Source organism: Panthera uncia, chromosome B1, assembly GCF_023721935.1.
Source record: "Panthera uncia isolate 11264 chromosome B1, Puncia_PCG_1.0, whole genome shotgun sequence".
NCBI lineage: Eukaryota > Metazoa > Chordata > Mammalia > Carnivora > Felidae > Panthera > Panthera uncia.
In genome coordinates this window covers 125,012,875-125,025,859 of record NC_064811.1, presented here as the reverse complement: position 1 = coordinate 125,025,859, position 12,985 = coordinate 125,012,875, and the positions used below count along the sequence as shown (strand labels likewise).

The window sequence follows — 12,985 nt, the reverse complement described above, 5'->3', positions numbered from 1 at the left end:
CTCTCTCAAAATAAACTTTTTAAAAAAGTCTAAATAAATAAATAAAATTATAATTTTATATAGTCAATATTGAAATAGTTGCTCAAATAAGCAAAATGTAAGAATGCAAATAGGTATATGATCATGAATTATAAAAATAGAATGACATTTAATAACAAGGAAAAACAGATCCAAATGTTTAAAGTGACCTAATCATTTGCCTCAACACTTAGTGCACCAGATTAAAAGTTTTTGCATATAAAGAGCTTTTTCTCAACTACTAAAACAGCTGCTTAAAGTTTAATCAGGTAAACAATATCCCTACCATAGCAATTATTATTATTATTATTATTATTATCATTATTATTTTACTTTTTTGAGTAATACAGTTGTTTAGAACTGGGCTCCCAAAATTATGACACATTCTGCCTAAAGCACACCATACCAGAAAGAGCAACACTTGCATCTGGGGAAAAGGCTTTGCAGTTAAAAATTTAATAATATTGTTAGAACAAGTAAAAGCACACAGAATTACTTAACAAAAATTAACTGTAAAAAAAACCTTATTCTTCAAAGAAAAGGGGGGGGGCATTTTGGATAGCCTCAGCTTCATAAGCTGTCACAGTGTGGCAAAAAAAAAAAAAAAAAAAAAAAGATATGACAAATGTGCCTTTTGCTTTTCTGAAACTTCACCATAATAATAATACTTTAAGTTTTTTGTTAAGAATTCACAATTTTATACAAATCCAATTAAGACTAGTTTACGAGTTTCATAAATATAACATTACTATTATCACTTCAAATTCTCCTAATTATAAATTCTGAATTCCTGTGGCATATTAATAATGTTAACAGTTAATATGTGTTAAATTCCTATATACTGATACTTCTCTACATTTTTTCCATATCTTAATTCAGTTAATACTCATGATGACCTTGTGTCTTAGATTTTATTAATAACCACATCTTAGGGATTAAGTAACTTTTCCATGATAACGGAACAAAAAGAGGCATGGAACCAAGACTCAACTTTATACAATATGGCACTAGAACAGCACTGTTCAACAGAAATATAATGTGATCCACACATATCTAAATTTTCTCATATCCCCATTAAGAAATGTAAAAGTAAGCAGATAAAATAACTTATGTAACCCAATTTTTCCAAAGTATTATTGTTTCAACATGCAGTCAAATACAAAAGACATTAATGAGGTACCACATTCTTTTTTTTAAGTCTTCAAAAGTCTACTGTGTATTTTACATCTACATTTCAGTTCAGACTAGCCACATTTCAGATAGCCACATGTGTTACTGAGTTCGAGAGACTTGCTCTCTTAAATGCTATGCTACCAGAAAGTAATCTAAAAAAGTCTTTGTCATCCTTGTTATAGAATATTTTTCAAACATAATTAACTTAGCAATACTCCAGCAGCACTTCATCATTTGATCTTTCCCAGCCCAGCTTGAGAGTGGGACAGGAGAAAAAAGTTCATCTGGTGTCGGGGGGCAGGGAGGACAATTCTTCATGGTGTTTCCGCACATCTTCATCAGCTTTTGTGACAAACTATCTTCCCAAGGGTAGAGTTAGGGTCTCCCTCAGAGGTAGAGGACAGATTTGGTTCCTGACCATGGTAATAAAAATAAAGTTCTCCTCTGGGGCAAGATTTGGACAGGTTTGGCCCCTTCATAAGACTGGGGGTTTATTAAGCTTGAGGACCCTCAACTGTGATGGAAACATCTTGTGTGCACAGCGATTGCCGCAACCCTTCCGCATCACTTTTGTGGGACTTGAGAGCTACGGGGAACCAAAGCCACCTCTTGTGCCATGAGGAATAAAGTCTTCTGTCACTGACCCAGCAACCTGGTATCTTCTGCTAGAATCCATAAAGCTAGCAGGCTAATTTGTTAGTTTGAAAGCAGGGTAAAGTCTTAGACCCATCACGGTTCTTGATATATCTTCTGGGGATTGCTGGGTTTGGAAATAGGCATCTTCCAAAGAAAAGAGCTTACATTTTTGATAGCTAAGACCACATGAACTCAATTTATTGTTTTATGATTAAATTTTTGAAACAATGACAAGACAAAACAAAAACAAACAAAAAACCCCAGCTTCATAGTGCTTCCCCCATTTTTGATCAGTGGCCTATTCCTGTTAAGGCCTTGTCAATGCCCACATAAATTCCAGCAAACACCTCACACCAAGGTTTCTCAGTTTCTTTTATACAATATTTATGTATACTGTACCTTTCCACAACATTTGGCTTTGTCTATAATCTTCAGGGCAAATTCCTTTCCAGTGGACCTATGAAACAAACAGAGAAAGGCAATTTAAAGATACAAATCAAAGATACAATCATTCTTGATTTTCCCTACAGTACAAATTCAGGGAAGAAGGACTGGCTTCCTCCTCTGTACATCAGGAACAATGTTGAGTGGGGTCAGGGAGAAAGGTACCCCCCCAAAAAAAAGAAAAATCCGAAGTCACCCTGTCAATCTTCTTTTATAAATATTAATTATAATATTATTAAATAACTCACATATTAAAAATACTTACATTGTATCAGAGTTGAACAAGGAACTTCTTCCATACTAAAATCTCAAAATAGTTTTCTTAGGAGGCAGAATAAAATTAAGAAAAATGAATCAAAGTAACTGAGAACTTTCTATTATCCATATATCTTTTTTTAAAATTTTTTTTTTCAACGTTTTTTATTTATTTTTGGGACAGAGAGAGACAGAGCATGAACGGGGGAGGGTCAGAGAGAGAGGGAGACACAGAATCGGAAACAGGCTCCAGGCTCCGAGCCATCAGCCCAGAGCCTGACGTGGGGCTCGAACTCACGGACCGCGAGATCGTGACCTGGCTGAAGTCGGACGCTTAACCGACTGCGCCACCCAGGCGCCCTTATCCATATATCTTTACATTAATCTATTAATGATTAAAAAGCCCTAGACTTTCAATATCTATTTCTCAGCAAAACTCCATCTGGTGTCACTTTATCCATAGCTTTCAAGGCTTATATCTGGTAGTAAAGAGATCAGTCATTTACTCAGACATACAAATGTTGATGTTGTTATTTCGCTTTTAATCACCTTTAACATAATTTAATCTGAACATGCCGAAAAATTTCCTGTAGAATAGGAAAACACTTCAACAAAGAATATAGCAGTATTCTTGGAATATATTAGTTCTCTCAAGTCCAGCTGTTTTTGACACACAGTCAAAGTACACACTGATGAAGCTGACCTTAAAAGAATAACATTCATTTAAATTACTTCTCCATAACATAAACCAAACACGGATTCAGATTTCTTTTTTTTAATATATATTTTACTTATTTGAGAGTGAGAGAGCATGCACACTAGAGCATGTGCAGGGGAGGGGCAGATAGAGAGGGAGAGAAAGAATCCCAAGCAGGCTCCGTGCTGTCAGCGAGAGTCCAATGTGGGGCTCAAACTCAGAAACGACAAGATCATGACCTCAGCTAAAATCAAGACTCGGAGGCTTACCCAGCTGAGCCACCCAGGCGCCCTGGACTCATACTTCTAATGAGTCTTCAGAGGTCATATTTTAGCTGCTTAATTCGTTACCTGGGAGACAAGCTGTGCACCAGGGCTAAGTCAAACAACGTAGAGGGCAGGGAAGCGTCCTCTACAAGGGGCACTGAAGCTTCACTGGAGACTTGCGAAATGGAAAAGCTGTACTTACAACTTTCTGGAAAATTCCCCACAAATAATAAAAATTACCACTTACAACAGGTCAGACATTGGTCTATAAACAAAAAGACTCTAATCTGAGTCTTTTCCAGTTTTTATATTGTTTAAAAAAGGCCTGGAATTTAAAAGAATGGATTTCTTACCATTTGAGAATTTAGGACTTTAAACAAAATGAAGCTGAATAAGCAAAAATATAATTTTAATACAGGCAAAAGTTGGCTGACTCGGATCTTAATAGAGTCAGAGCTCATGTATCCTGAACTACTAGTATAAACAACTCAGTATTAACTGAGAACAGTGCCTGACACAGGTAAGTGCTATATACATTTATTTTTTAAATGATTAATCTCTCACCTCAACTGCATACAAAGCAACTTCATCTTCTGTGTGTATACCTGTATTTTTTCTGGTCAAACTGCCTGTGGGCTTACAAAGCAGCTGATCCTAACAGCAGACTTTTCCAGAAAGGGGGAAATAGAGATTTCCCAGGAAGGCATTTTATTCATACATTCAGGTAAGAATAGACTCTAAGGAAGAAATGTATGTGTAGGTGAACAAATGATTATCCTCACCTGTCCATGCACTCCTTGACTACTGCAAAATTCCCATCACCAATAACCTTCCCAATTTTGTATTTCTCAAGAAGAGTTGATGATTCAGAGCACCTGTTTCCATTCACACCTGCACAAAAGGATAAATGCAAAGTCTAGCAAACACATCAGCATTCATCTAGATTCCTATGTATCTGGGCAATAATAAATTGCAATGCATTCATTTTTAAGTCCATGATGAATCATTAGAAAATTTCTAAGCATATCTTCTGAGGAGAACACCTGAATCACCAATTTGCTTTTAACCTTGCTGTGGAATCTGAAACAAACATAATCAATAAACCTAACAAATTCCCCAAACATCAGCTGAAATAAGTAAAAAGGAAGCTTAACCTAAGCTTTGTAAACTTTTCTGTTAACACTCAAGAAAGGGGAAGGGGACAATGGTGGGGATTTAATCTCATCTTATAAATTTTTAAGATTTCTCCTCAGGATTTTCTAGTAAAGAAAATTCCACCCAGCTGGGATACCTGTGAAGGCTAACTCCTGCCTCCAAGTCTTCTCAAAAAGGGGAAGGGGGAGAGGCAGGAGGACAAAGTGGTTAAAATGACTACTTTTACAATGCATCCCCAGTGCCCAGCACACAGCAGACAACCAATGAAGAAACACAGTTTTGCTACCTAATTGAGAGAAAGTCTGTGTGTAGGACTTGTGAGCAGACTGCCACTAAGGAGAAAAATACGTAAGCCCAAGTGTAAAATCTGAAATTGGGTTAGCTTAATTAGAAGCAAGGAAACTTTATCTATCTTGTAGTGACTCCCACCCACTATAGCTCAATAGGCTAATTGGTGACATGATTACATCCCGGTTTAGGAAGATTGTAATTTAGCATCAAGTGGGTTTGGGTGGCCACCAAGTTCACATGGATAACTTCCTGTATAAAAGAAATCATCAGATTGAGGACTACCTTCAGGACTCATGCAACGACCAAGTTCAGGTCCACCATTTACATTCGAAGAAGATCTGCCATGTGCAGAAATCTGCTGAAAGAAGAGAGTGACCATTACTTATCAGGATAAATTTACAAATATTCAGCTAGCAAATCCTTAAAGAAAAGAAGATGCTTATACTGTGCAAAAATATAATGATACAAGAAGAGAGGAGGCATCTCTTTCTCATCTCTTCCACACACACACACACACACACACACACACACACACACCCCATTAACATATCTCTTCCTTAAAGTATTTTCAATTCAGATTGGATGTCAGGAAACTTGACAGTATGTTATTCTCTTTGATACTGTTTTGCTTGTGACCTCAGGGGAATAAAGTAAAGGAAACTATCATGGCACCACTGCTGAACAAGGAACTATAGGTAATTCCAAGAAATGTCAGCACCGAGTCCCCAGATCCCACCACCGCCCTGTGGCCGACCCCAGGGGGGGCCCTAAGGGGGAGCCCTTTTCTGAACTCCAGCTCCATGCCCAGCACTGTACCACCTTCCACACCCTCCTGTGGCTTCAGGATCCAGAGTGTAGCCCTGGCTCAACCCTCTTCTTTACTGACCCCAAGACAGCAAGAATTCCTCCTAAGCATGTTAAAAACTTTTACTACTAGGAACCAGAGGGAAATAAAAGATAAAACTAAAAGACAGATTCCAACTCAGTGACACTGCAGTTCCCAGTCACAAAAATATCTGTAATCCTTAAAAGAATTAAAAAACTCATATTAGGGGCGCCTGGGTGGCTCAGTCGGTTAAGTGTCTGGTTTTTGAATATTGATTGGCCCAGGCCATGATCGGGCAGCTTCGTGGGCTCAAGCCCCGTGTCAGGCTCTGTGCCAACAGGCCAGAGCCTGCTTGGGATTTCCTTTCCCTCTCTGTCCCTCCCCTGCTCATGAGAACTGCCTCTCAAAATAAATAAAACTTAAAGAAAAAAAGAAAAACTCGTATTATTCATATCATGTTTACTATTATGTATGCTTAGGGAATTTTTTTATTTTTTTCTTTATCCCTAAGGGCTCGTAGGCTTTTAAACTCAAATTTTCCTCTTTGAACTTTGTCTTTCTTTCTTTAATGATTCCTTTCAGGAGCTTCCAAGGTCAAAGGACTTACCAGATACTGAGAAGCCTCTTTGACATCTTTTGTACTGCTGTGCATACCTGCTTGCCTCGATGCCCAAGCTGTCCTGGTACCTCTGTCCCATAAAGGCTGTGCCTTATTCATCACTGCATCTCCCGTATGCAGCACAGTGCCTGGTACACACAATCCTGATTTAATACTTGCTGATCAAAAACACAAATGACACAGGGCCCACTCCCTTCCTCTGGATGAAGTAAGAACCTTGCTGAGACGGAGTTTGGTTCGAAACCCAGGAAAGCCCAATACTGATTTATACACATTGCTTCGAATAGGATCATCCAGAAGGTCTTCTGGAATAAGATATGAGTCTCAAGAATAAGAGGCATTAAAAATTGGTCTGCTTTCTCAGATCCCATGTAGCCACACCTTGTGTGGACAGTAAAACCAGCAGCAGCATGTCCTGTTGGGAAACCTAAGGCCAAGGGAAGGCAGTTCTGAGAGTCAACCAGTCAGCTCCTGTCCTGAGTGGCAACCATGCTTCTCACAAGTTCTGCCTCCTTCACTCTGACATGGAGAATAACTGTAGCAACGTGTGTACGTGCAGGGTGCCTTTCAGGCCACCCTTTATCTTGAAAACGCTACAGTCAGCTCACACTTCACCATCCACAGACTCCTCGGAGTTCAATCATTTTGTTTCTCACAAGGTAAATGGAGGACAAAGTTTTTCACATGTTAGCCTTTTTGTTTTCTCCTGGTTTTGTTTTTTTGTTTTTTTTTCCTGCTGAAATGAAAAGCAACTCCAGAATCAGCAGTATTCTATGTTAGAATGTTTAAAAGGTAGATTGTTTAAAACTAAAGCCCAGAGAGGCGGCTTAAAGGGAAGCCGAAAAGAAAACTACAAGGTTCTTCAGTCAGTTCTGTTTCCACAGCTACCAAGCTGGTCCTGGTCCTCCTCGGGCTTCTCCTGGAGCCTCATCAAAAGCCTCCTTAGTTACTTTCAGTTTCAGCCACATTCCACACAGGATTGCCAGGAAACTTCTGCAAGCGTAGTTCTGGTATGACCCCTACGATCGATCTAAAACCTCAGTGGGTCTTTGTGACCAACAGAATAACACCAATAGGATAATCCCATGATTTGTCTCCCTACCTACCTATCCAATTTGTTTCCCACCACTTTTTATCATGCATTTTATACATTAAATGAATCTTTTTTTAAAGTTGCTTAAACTTCTTAAATCTTAATTTTCTACTTTGAATATAGGGGTAGTAGCAGCTCCTAGCTCAAAGATTTGCAAGTAAATTTAAATGAGCTCATACATGTAAACACATTTAGCGTGTCAACTCACTGACATGTAATTAAGTCATTATTAGTTATTAGTATACCTTTCCTTAAAATATAGTAAGTACAAAATAATAAATTAGTCATTATTATATTACATATATGTGATATATATTATATATAAGTCATTATTAGTTATTAGTATACCTTTCCTTAAAATATCTAGCATAGAGCCTAGAATCCAGTGACTGAGAATTGTTTTCCAACTACTGAATGTACAATGGCTACAAGAACTCTTTTGCTACATAATTCATTCCTCTTCTAATCTAACCCTTCGTAGACTGAAAACAGTCAGTCAAGTGAATAAGAGATCCAAATTAAATTCATATTAGCCAGGGGCGCCTGGGTGGCTCAGTCAGTTAGGCATCTGACTTCAGCTCAGGTCATGATCTCAGGGTTTGTGAGTTTAAGCCTCATGTCAGGGTCTGTGCTGACAGCTCAGCTTTGGATTCCGTGTCTCCCTCTCTCTTTCTACCCCTCCCCCACTTGCGCACGTGCTGTCTCTCAAAAGTGAATAAACATTAAAAAAAACTTCAAAAAATTCATATCAGCCAAATTCTTAATGGAATAAAGACAAGAAGAATGTCATTTTGGAGAAAGTATATCCCAAAAAATAAATGGAAAGATCCCTTTTTATTTTTAAAGTTTATTTATTGGGGTGCCTGGGTGGCTCGGTCAGTTAAATGCCCGACTTTGGCTCAGATCATGATTTCATGGTCTGTGAGTTGGAGCACTGCATCAGACTCTATGCTGACAGCTCAGAACCTTGGTCCTGCTCTGGATTCTGTGTCTCCTCTCTCTGCTCCTCCCCTGCTCGCACTCTGTGTCTTCCTTTCTCTCAAAAATAAACACTAAAAAATTTTTTTAAATGAAGTTTATTTTGAGAGAGACAAAGACAGCATGAATGGGAGAGGGGCAGAGAGAGAGAGAGGCAGAGAGAGAATCCCAAGCAGGCTCCACACTTTCAGCACAGAGCCTGATGTGGGGCTCAAACTCACAAACCATGAAATCGTGACCTGAGCTGAAATCAAGAGTCTGACTGAGACACCCATGTGCCCTGGAAAGATCCCTTTTGATCACTGCTCACCCCTAGATTACAGTGATGGGGGAGGGGGACTGTTAATACCTGGAAACAGCAGGGGCAGTGACCATCTTATCTGCATGTCTAAATTTCACAGCCCAGAATGGGGCAGCCCCACACCCTCAGGCCACAGCTGGCTGAGTCAGGCCTGGGTGCTGAGCAGAAACCATCTCTCCTCCAAACACTCTGAGCCTATGGAGGTGTGCAGTATGTAGGCCTCACGGCCACTGCTGAAGTCCTCAGACTTGCCTTTGTGCCTGCCTTCCCCCCACCTGCTTGCTTGCTTAGCTCTCCTGGAAGCAGATAGCTTTCTTCTAATAAGCCCCTTTCTTGAGCTAATTTGAGTACATTTTGGTTCACTGAAAGCTGATGTGTTCTAACTCAAGGCTTCTCTAAGAGGGAACTCTTGGAAGGGACTAAAATGCAGGCATTTTTACCTCCATATACATTTTCACATGGATGAGTGACTCCTCAGAGTGTTTACTAATTGAGTTCCTGTGAAGCACTGTAACTTTCCCAGTGTTTGTTTTGATTAACCCCCCAACACTGACCTATTCTGAATCCCAGGAATTCAGTAACAGTCCAGCAACTGCAAACATGGTTTATGTTGGGATTCAGAGGCAGCAAAGAACAAGGAAAGAGACCAGGAGACAGAGCAGGTGTGGGAACTGGTTCCCTAGTAACTAAAGAGAGCAGGACCTAGGCTGAAGCCTGAGCAGGGGAAGTGCCCGGGGGGGGGGGGGGGGGGGGCAATGAAATGATACTTTCAGGAGTACCTGACAAAGGTTTCACTAAATCACCAGGAAGTGTAGACTTCTTAGCAAATACTGATGGCAAGAAGGGCATTTTTCAAAACTCTCAAACTGAAATTTTTTTAAGTGCTAAACCTCAAGCAATTACCAAAACAAAACCAAAAACCTCTGTAGAGTTAATAGGAGTGACATATCTAATTACCTATCCAAATAATGTTCCTTTATTTGAAAATAAAGCTTGGAAAATGAAACCACAAAGGGGAGTCATTTTATTACAGCACATCTGAATAGACAGGGACATGATTTGACACAGCAACAGCTTTCCTTTCCTCCCTCAGCAATAATCTAGGCTGAATTGTTAGAGAATATAAAGATGAAGGGACACGATCATTACCGCCCAGAGGTTTACAATCTTATAAGGAGACACATGTACACGCTTAAAACCTTTCTGGGAAACCTCTTCATTCCAAGAAATGGTTGCTAAGGTTCTGATGATTACAAAGGACTCTGAACACCTGTGAGAGGCAGCCATTTTACTGAGGCATGAATCTGGACTTGCAATGCTTGAATCACACAGCTAGTGATTAAGTTCACTTGACCCCCCAGCAAAGAAGCTTGGTGCTCCAAGGGTACAAGAAAAGCTGGTATTCACCAAGATCCCTGGACAGATCCCTGGCAAATGTGAAGTGTCTATTGTGCAGCATAAAGCAAAGCATTCCCAGTGCCCTGAGAGGCATGCAGACAAAGAGCAATGAAAATGCAGGGGATGAAGCTAGGACTACAAAATTCACAGTTTCCCAGGCACAATTTATGTATTTCCCTGTCCCTCTTAAGAATTATTCTCTTATTGAAGCAAGGATTGAATTAGCACCAGAGAGATTAAAATTTGGTGTTCTTGATTAAACCTGTCCCATTCCTATTGTCGAACTAACAATTTTTATTAAAATCTCTTAAAATGCTAATGAGCATTTATGCTTCCATCAGCAACTATGATGCTGAGACAGCACAAAGAAGTGCCTACACGCTTCATGTTAGCGAGATCCTCCTCAATAAAGCCTAAATGGATGGCAGCATCTGGGCTCTTTCAAGATTATCTTCTATAATTACTAACTGGTTCAAAAAGATGTGATTATATTTAGGGGTGGGGAGTCAGGGGGGGCATGTTTCCTAATGAGGCCCTGATTGGTCAAGGAGGGAAGGGGATGTAAAAGACCATGGAGATGTTTCTGAGAACATTATGTGACCAGGCTCCACGGCCCCATCTGGCAGCAGCAGGTCCATTTTTATGAGTAACCAAGGAAAGGAAACACATAAGAACCTGCTTCTGCTAAGAACATTTTTATTTTATTTTATTTTATTTTATTTTATTTTATTTTATTTTATTTTATTTTATCTTATTTTATTTTATTTATTTTATTTATTTTTTATTCTATTCTATCTTATCTTTTTATTTTAAGAAAATTCAGTTCCTCAGTTGCACTAGCCATATTTCAGGTGCCTAACAGCCACACATGTCTGGTGACTACTGTATTGGACAATGCGGATACGGACATTTCCCATCATCTCCCATCATCTCAGAATGTTCTACTGAAAAGCACTAGGTTAAGCACTTTAAAGATATATATATGTATATTTATTTTCTTTCTTTTAACTGAAGTATAGTTGATGTGCAACATTACATTAGCTTTATGTGTACAACATAGTGATCTGACATTTATATACATTATAAAATGCTCAATACGATAAGTACAGTTACTATCTGTTATCACACAGAGTTATTACAATATTATTGACTATATTTCCTAGCTTATACTTTACCTCTTAATCTCCTTCACCTATTTCACCATCTCCCAATTCCCTTCCCTTCTGGCAACCACCAGTTTGTTCTCTGTACTTATGAGTCTATTTCTATTTTGTTCAGTTCTGCTGAAAACTTTAAAAGACTTGGGGTACCTCAGTGGCTCAGTTGGTTAAACATCCGACTTCGGCTCAGGTCATGATCTCATAATTCGTATGTTTGAGCCCCATGTCGGGCTCTGTGCTGACAGCTCAGAGCCTGAAGCCTGCTTTGCATTCTGTCTCCCTCTCTCTGCATTACTTCCCAACTTGCACTCTGTTTCTCTCTCTCTCTCAAACATAAATAAAGATTTTTTAAAAAAATTTTTAAAAACTTGAAAAGACTTAAAAAACTTAAAAACTTGAAATAGAGCAGAAAAAGTCTAAGGTGTTCTCAACTGCTAGCACCATTAAAAAAAGCATTCATGGCTGACTGAGTAAATGCTAAATCAGTAACATTTCAGCTTTCTACATTTAGGTAAGAAATCAAGTCAGAGTGTCCTACATTAAATTTCTTTGGTAAGTAGATTGTTACAACTTCCACAAAACTTAAAATTTAAAGAGAAACGTTAGGTACTACACTAAAAATGTAAAGCTTTATTCAAAAATGGGCAATTCTCAAAAAAAAGTAGAAATGACTATATCAATGGATTATAGCATATTGAGTTTTGAGTATAATGCTGGACACTATTTAATTCTGACTTTTAATAAAAGGAAACACTTGAGCAGAATCTAGGAGATATTGTATAATGAGTCAACTTTCTTGATGCATCTTGGGAAATGGCACCCTGATTCAATTTTTAATTGGCCTACTGCAGGGGTCAGAAATATTTTCTGCAAAAGGCTAGAGAGTAGGGGTGCCTGGGTAGCTCCGTTGGTTGAGTGTCCAGCTCTTAGCTTTAGCTCAGGTCATGATCTCAAGATTCACAGGTTCAAGCCTCATGTCGAGCCCCACCGTGTCTGGCTCAGCACTGACAGCATGGAGCCTGCTTGGAATTCTCTGCCTTTCTCTCTCCCTGTCCTTCCCTGCTTGTGCATATTCTCTCTCTCAAAAATAAATAAACAATAAACAAACAAACTTTTAAAAATAAAGGCTACAGAGTAATATTTTAGGCTTTGTGGTATGGTCTGTATCACAATTACTCAGCTCTCCTATTGTAGAATGAAAGCAGCCCCAGACCACATGTAAACGGAGTGTGTGGCTGTGTTCCAGTAAAACTGAATTTAGAAAATCAGGCTGTGGGCCGAATTTGGCCAGCAATAAACTCTTTGTCCGCAAGAACCTTCTTAGGAATCTAATTCTTACACTTTCATACTCTAGAACAGAATAACCCTCAGGGTCTGTCTGTTGCTGTAAAGCAGTGTTTCTCTGGCCTTGGCTGTACATTAGGATCACCTGGGATGATCCAACATCTTCTATTGCTGGGTTGCAACCCAGAGTAAAGAATCCCTGGGGTAGAGTGTGGGTATCTGTATTTTTTTGAGCTCCACAGATGATCTAATGTGTGGCCAAGTTTGAGAACCTCTTTGGAGGAAGGTTCTGGCAGCAACTTTAATTCTTCAGCCACCTTAAGTTCTCTCTGTCACTCATCCAACAATCTAACCATTGCAAGTTATCTACTGCCAAAGAACAACTTTCTCT

General features: G+C 39.1%; 1 protein-coding gene across 1 annotated transcript in view; it reads right to left on the bottom strand.

Annotated features, from left to right (window-relative positions):
• Positions 1-12,985, bottom strand: part of DCLK2 (doublecortin like kinase 2) — a 153,692-nt gene that overhangs the window by 27,818 nt on the left and 112,889 nt on the right. The window contains exons 6-8 of the mRNA XM_049632272.1: positions 5,218-5,290; positions 4,272-4,380; positions 2,227-2,284 (exon numbers count right to left, since the gene is read on the bottom strand). Of these exons, the coding sequence (XP_049488229.1) occupies positions 2,227-2,284; positions 4,272-4,380; positions 5,218-5,290 (240 nt within the window). The remainder of the gene's footprint in view (positions 1-2,226; positions 2,285-4,271; positions 4,381-5,217; positions 5,291-12,985) is intronic.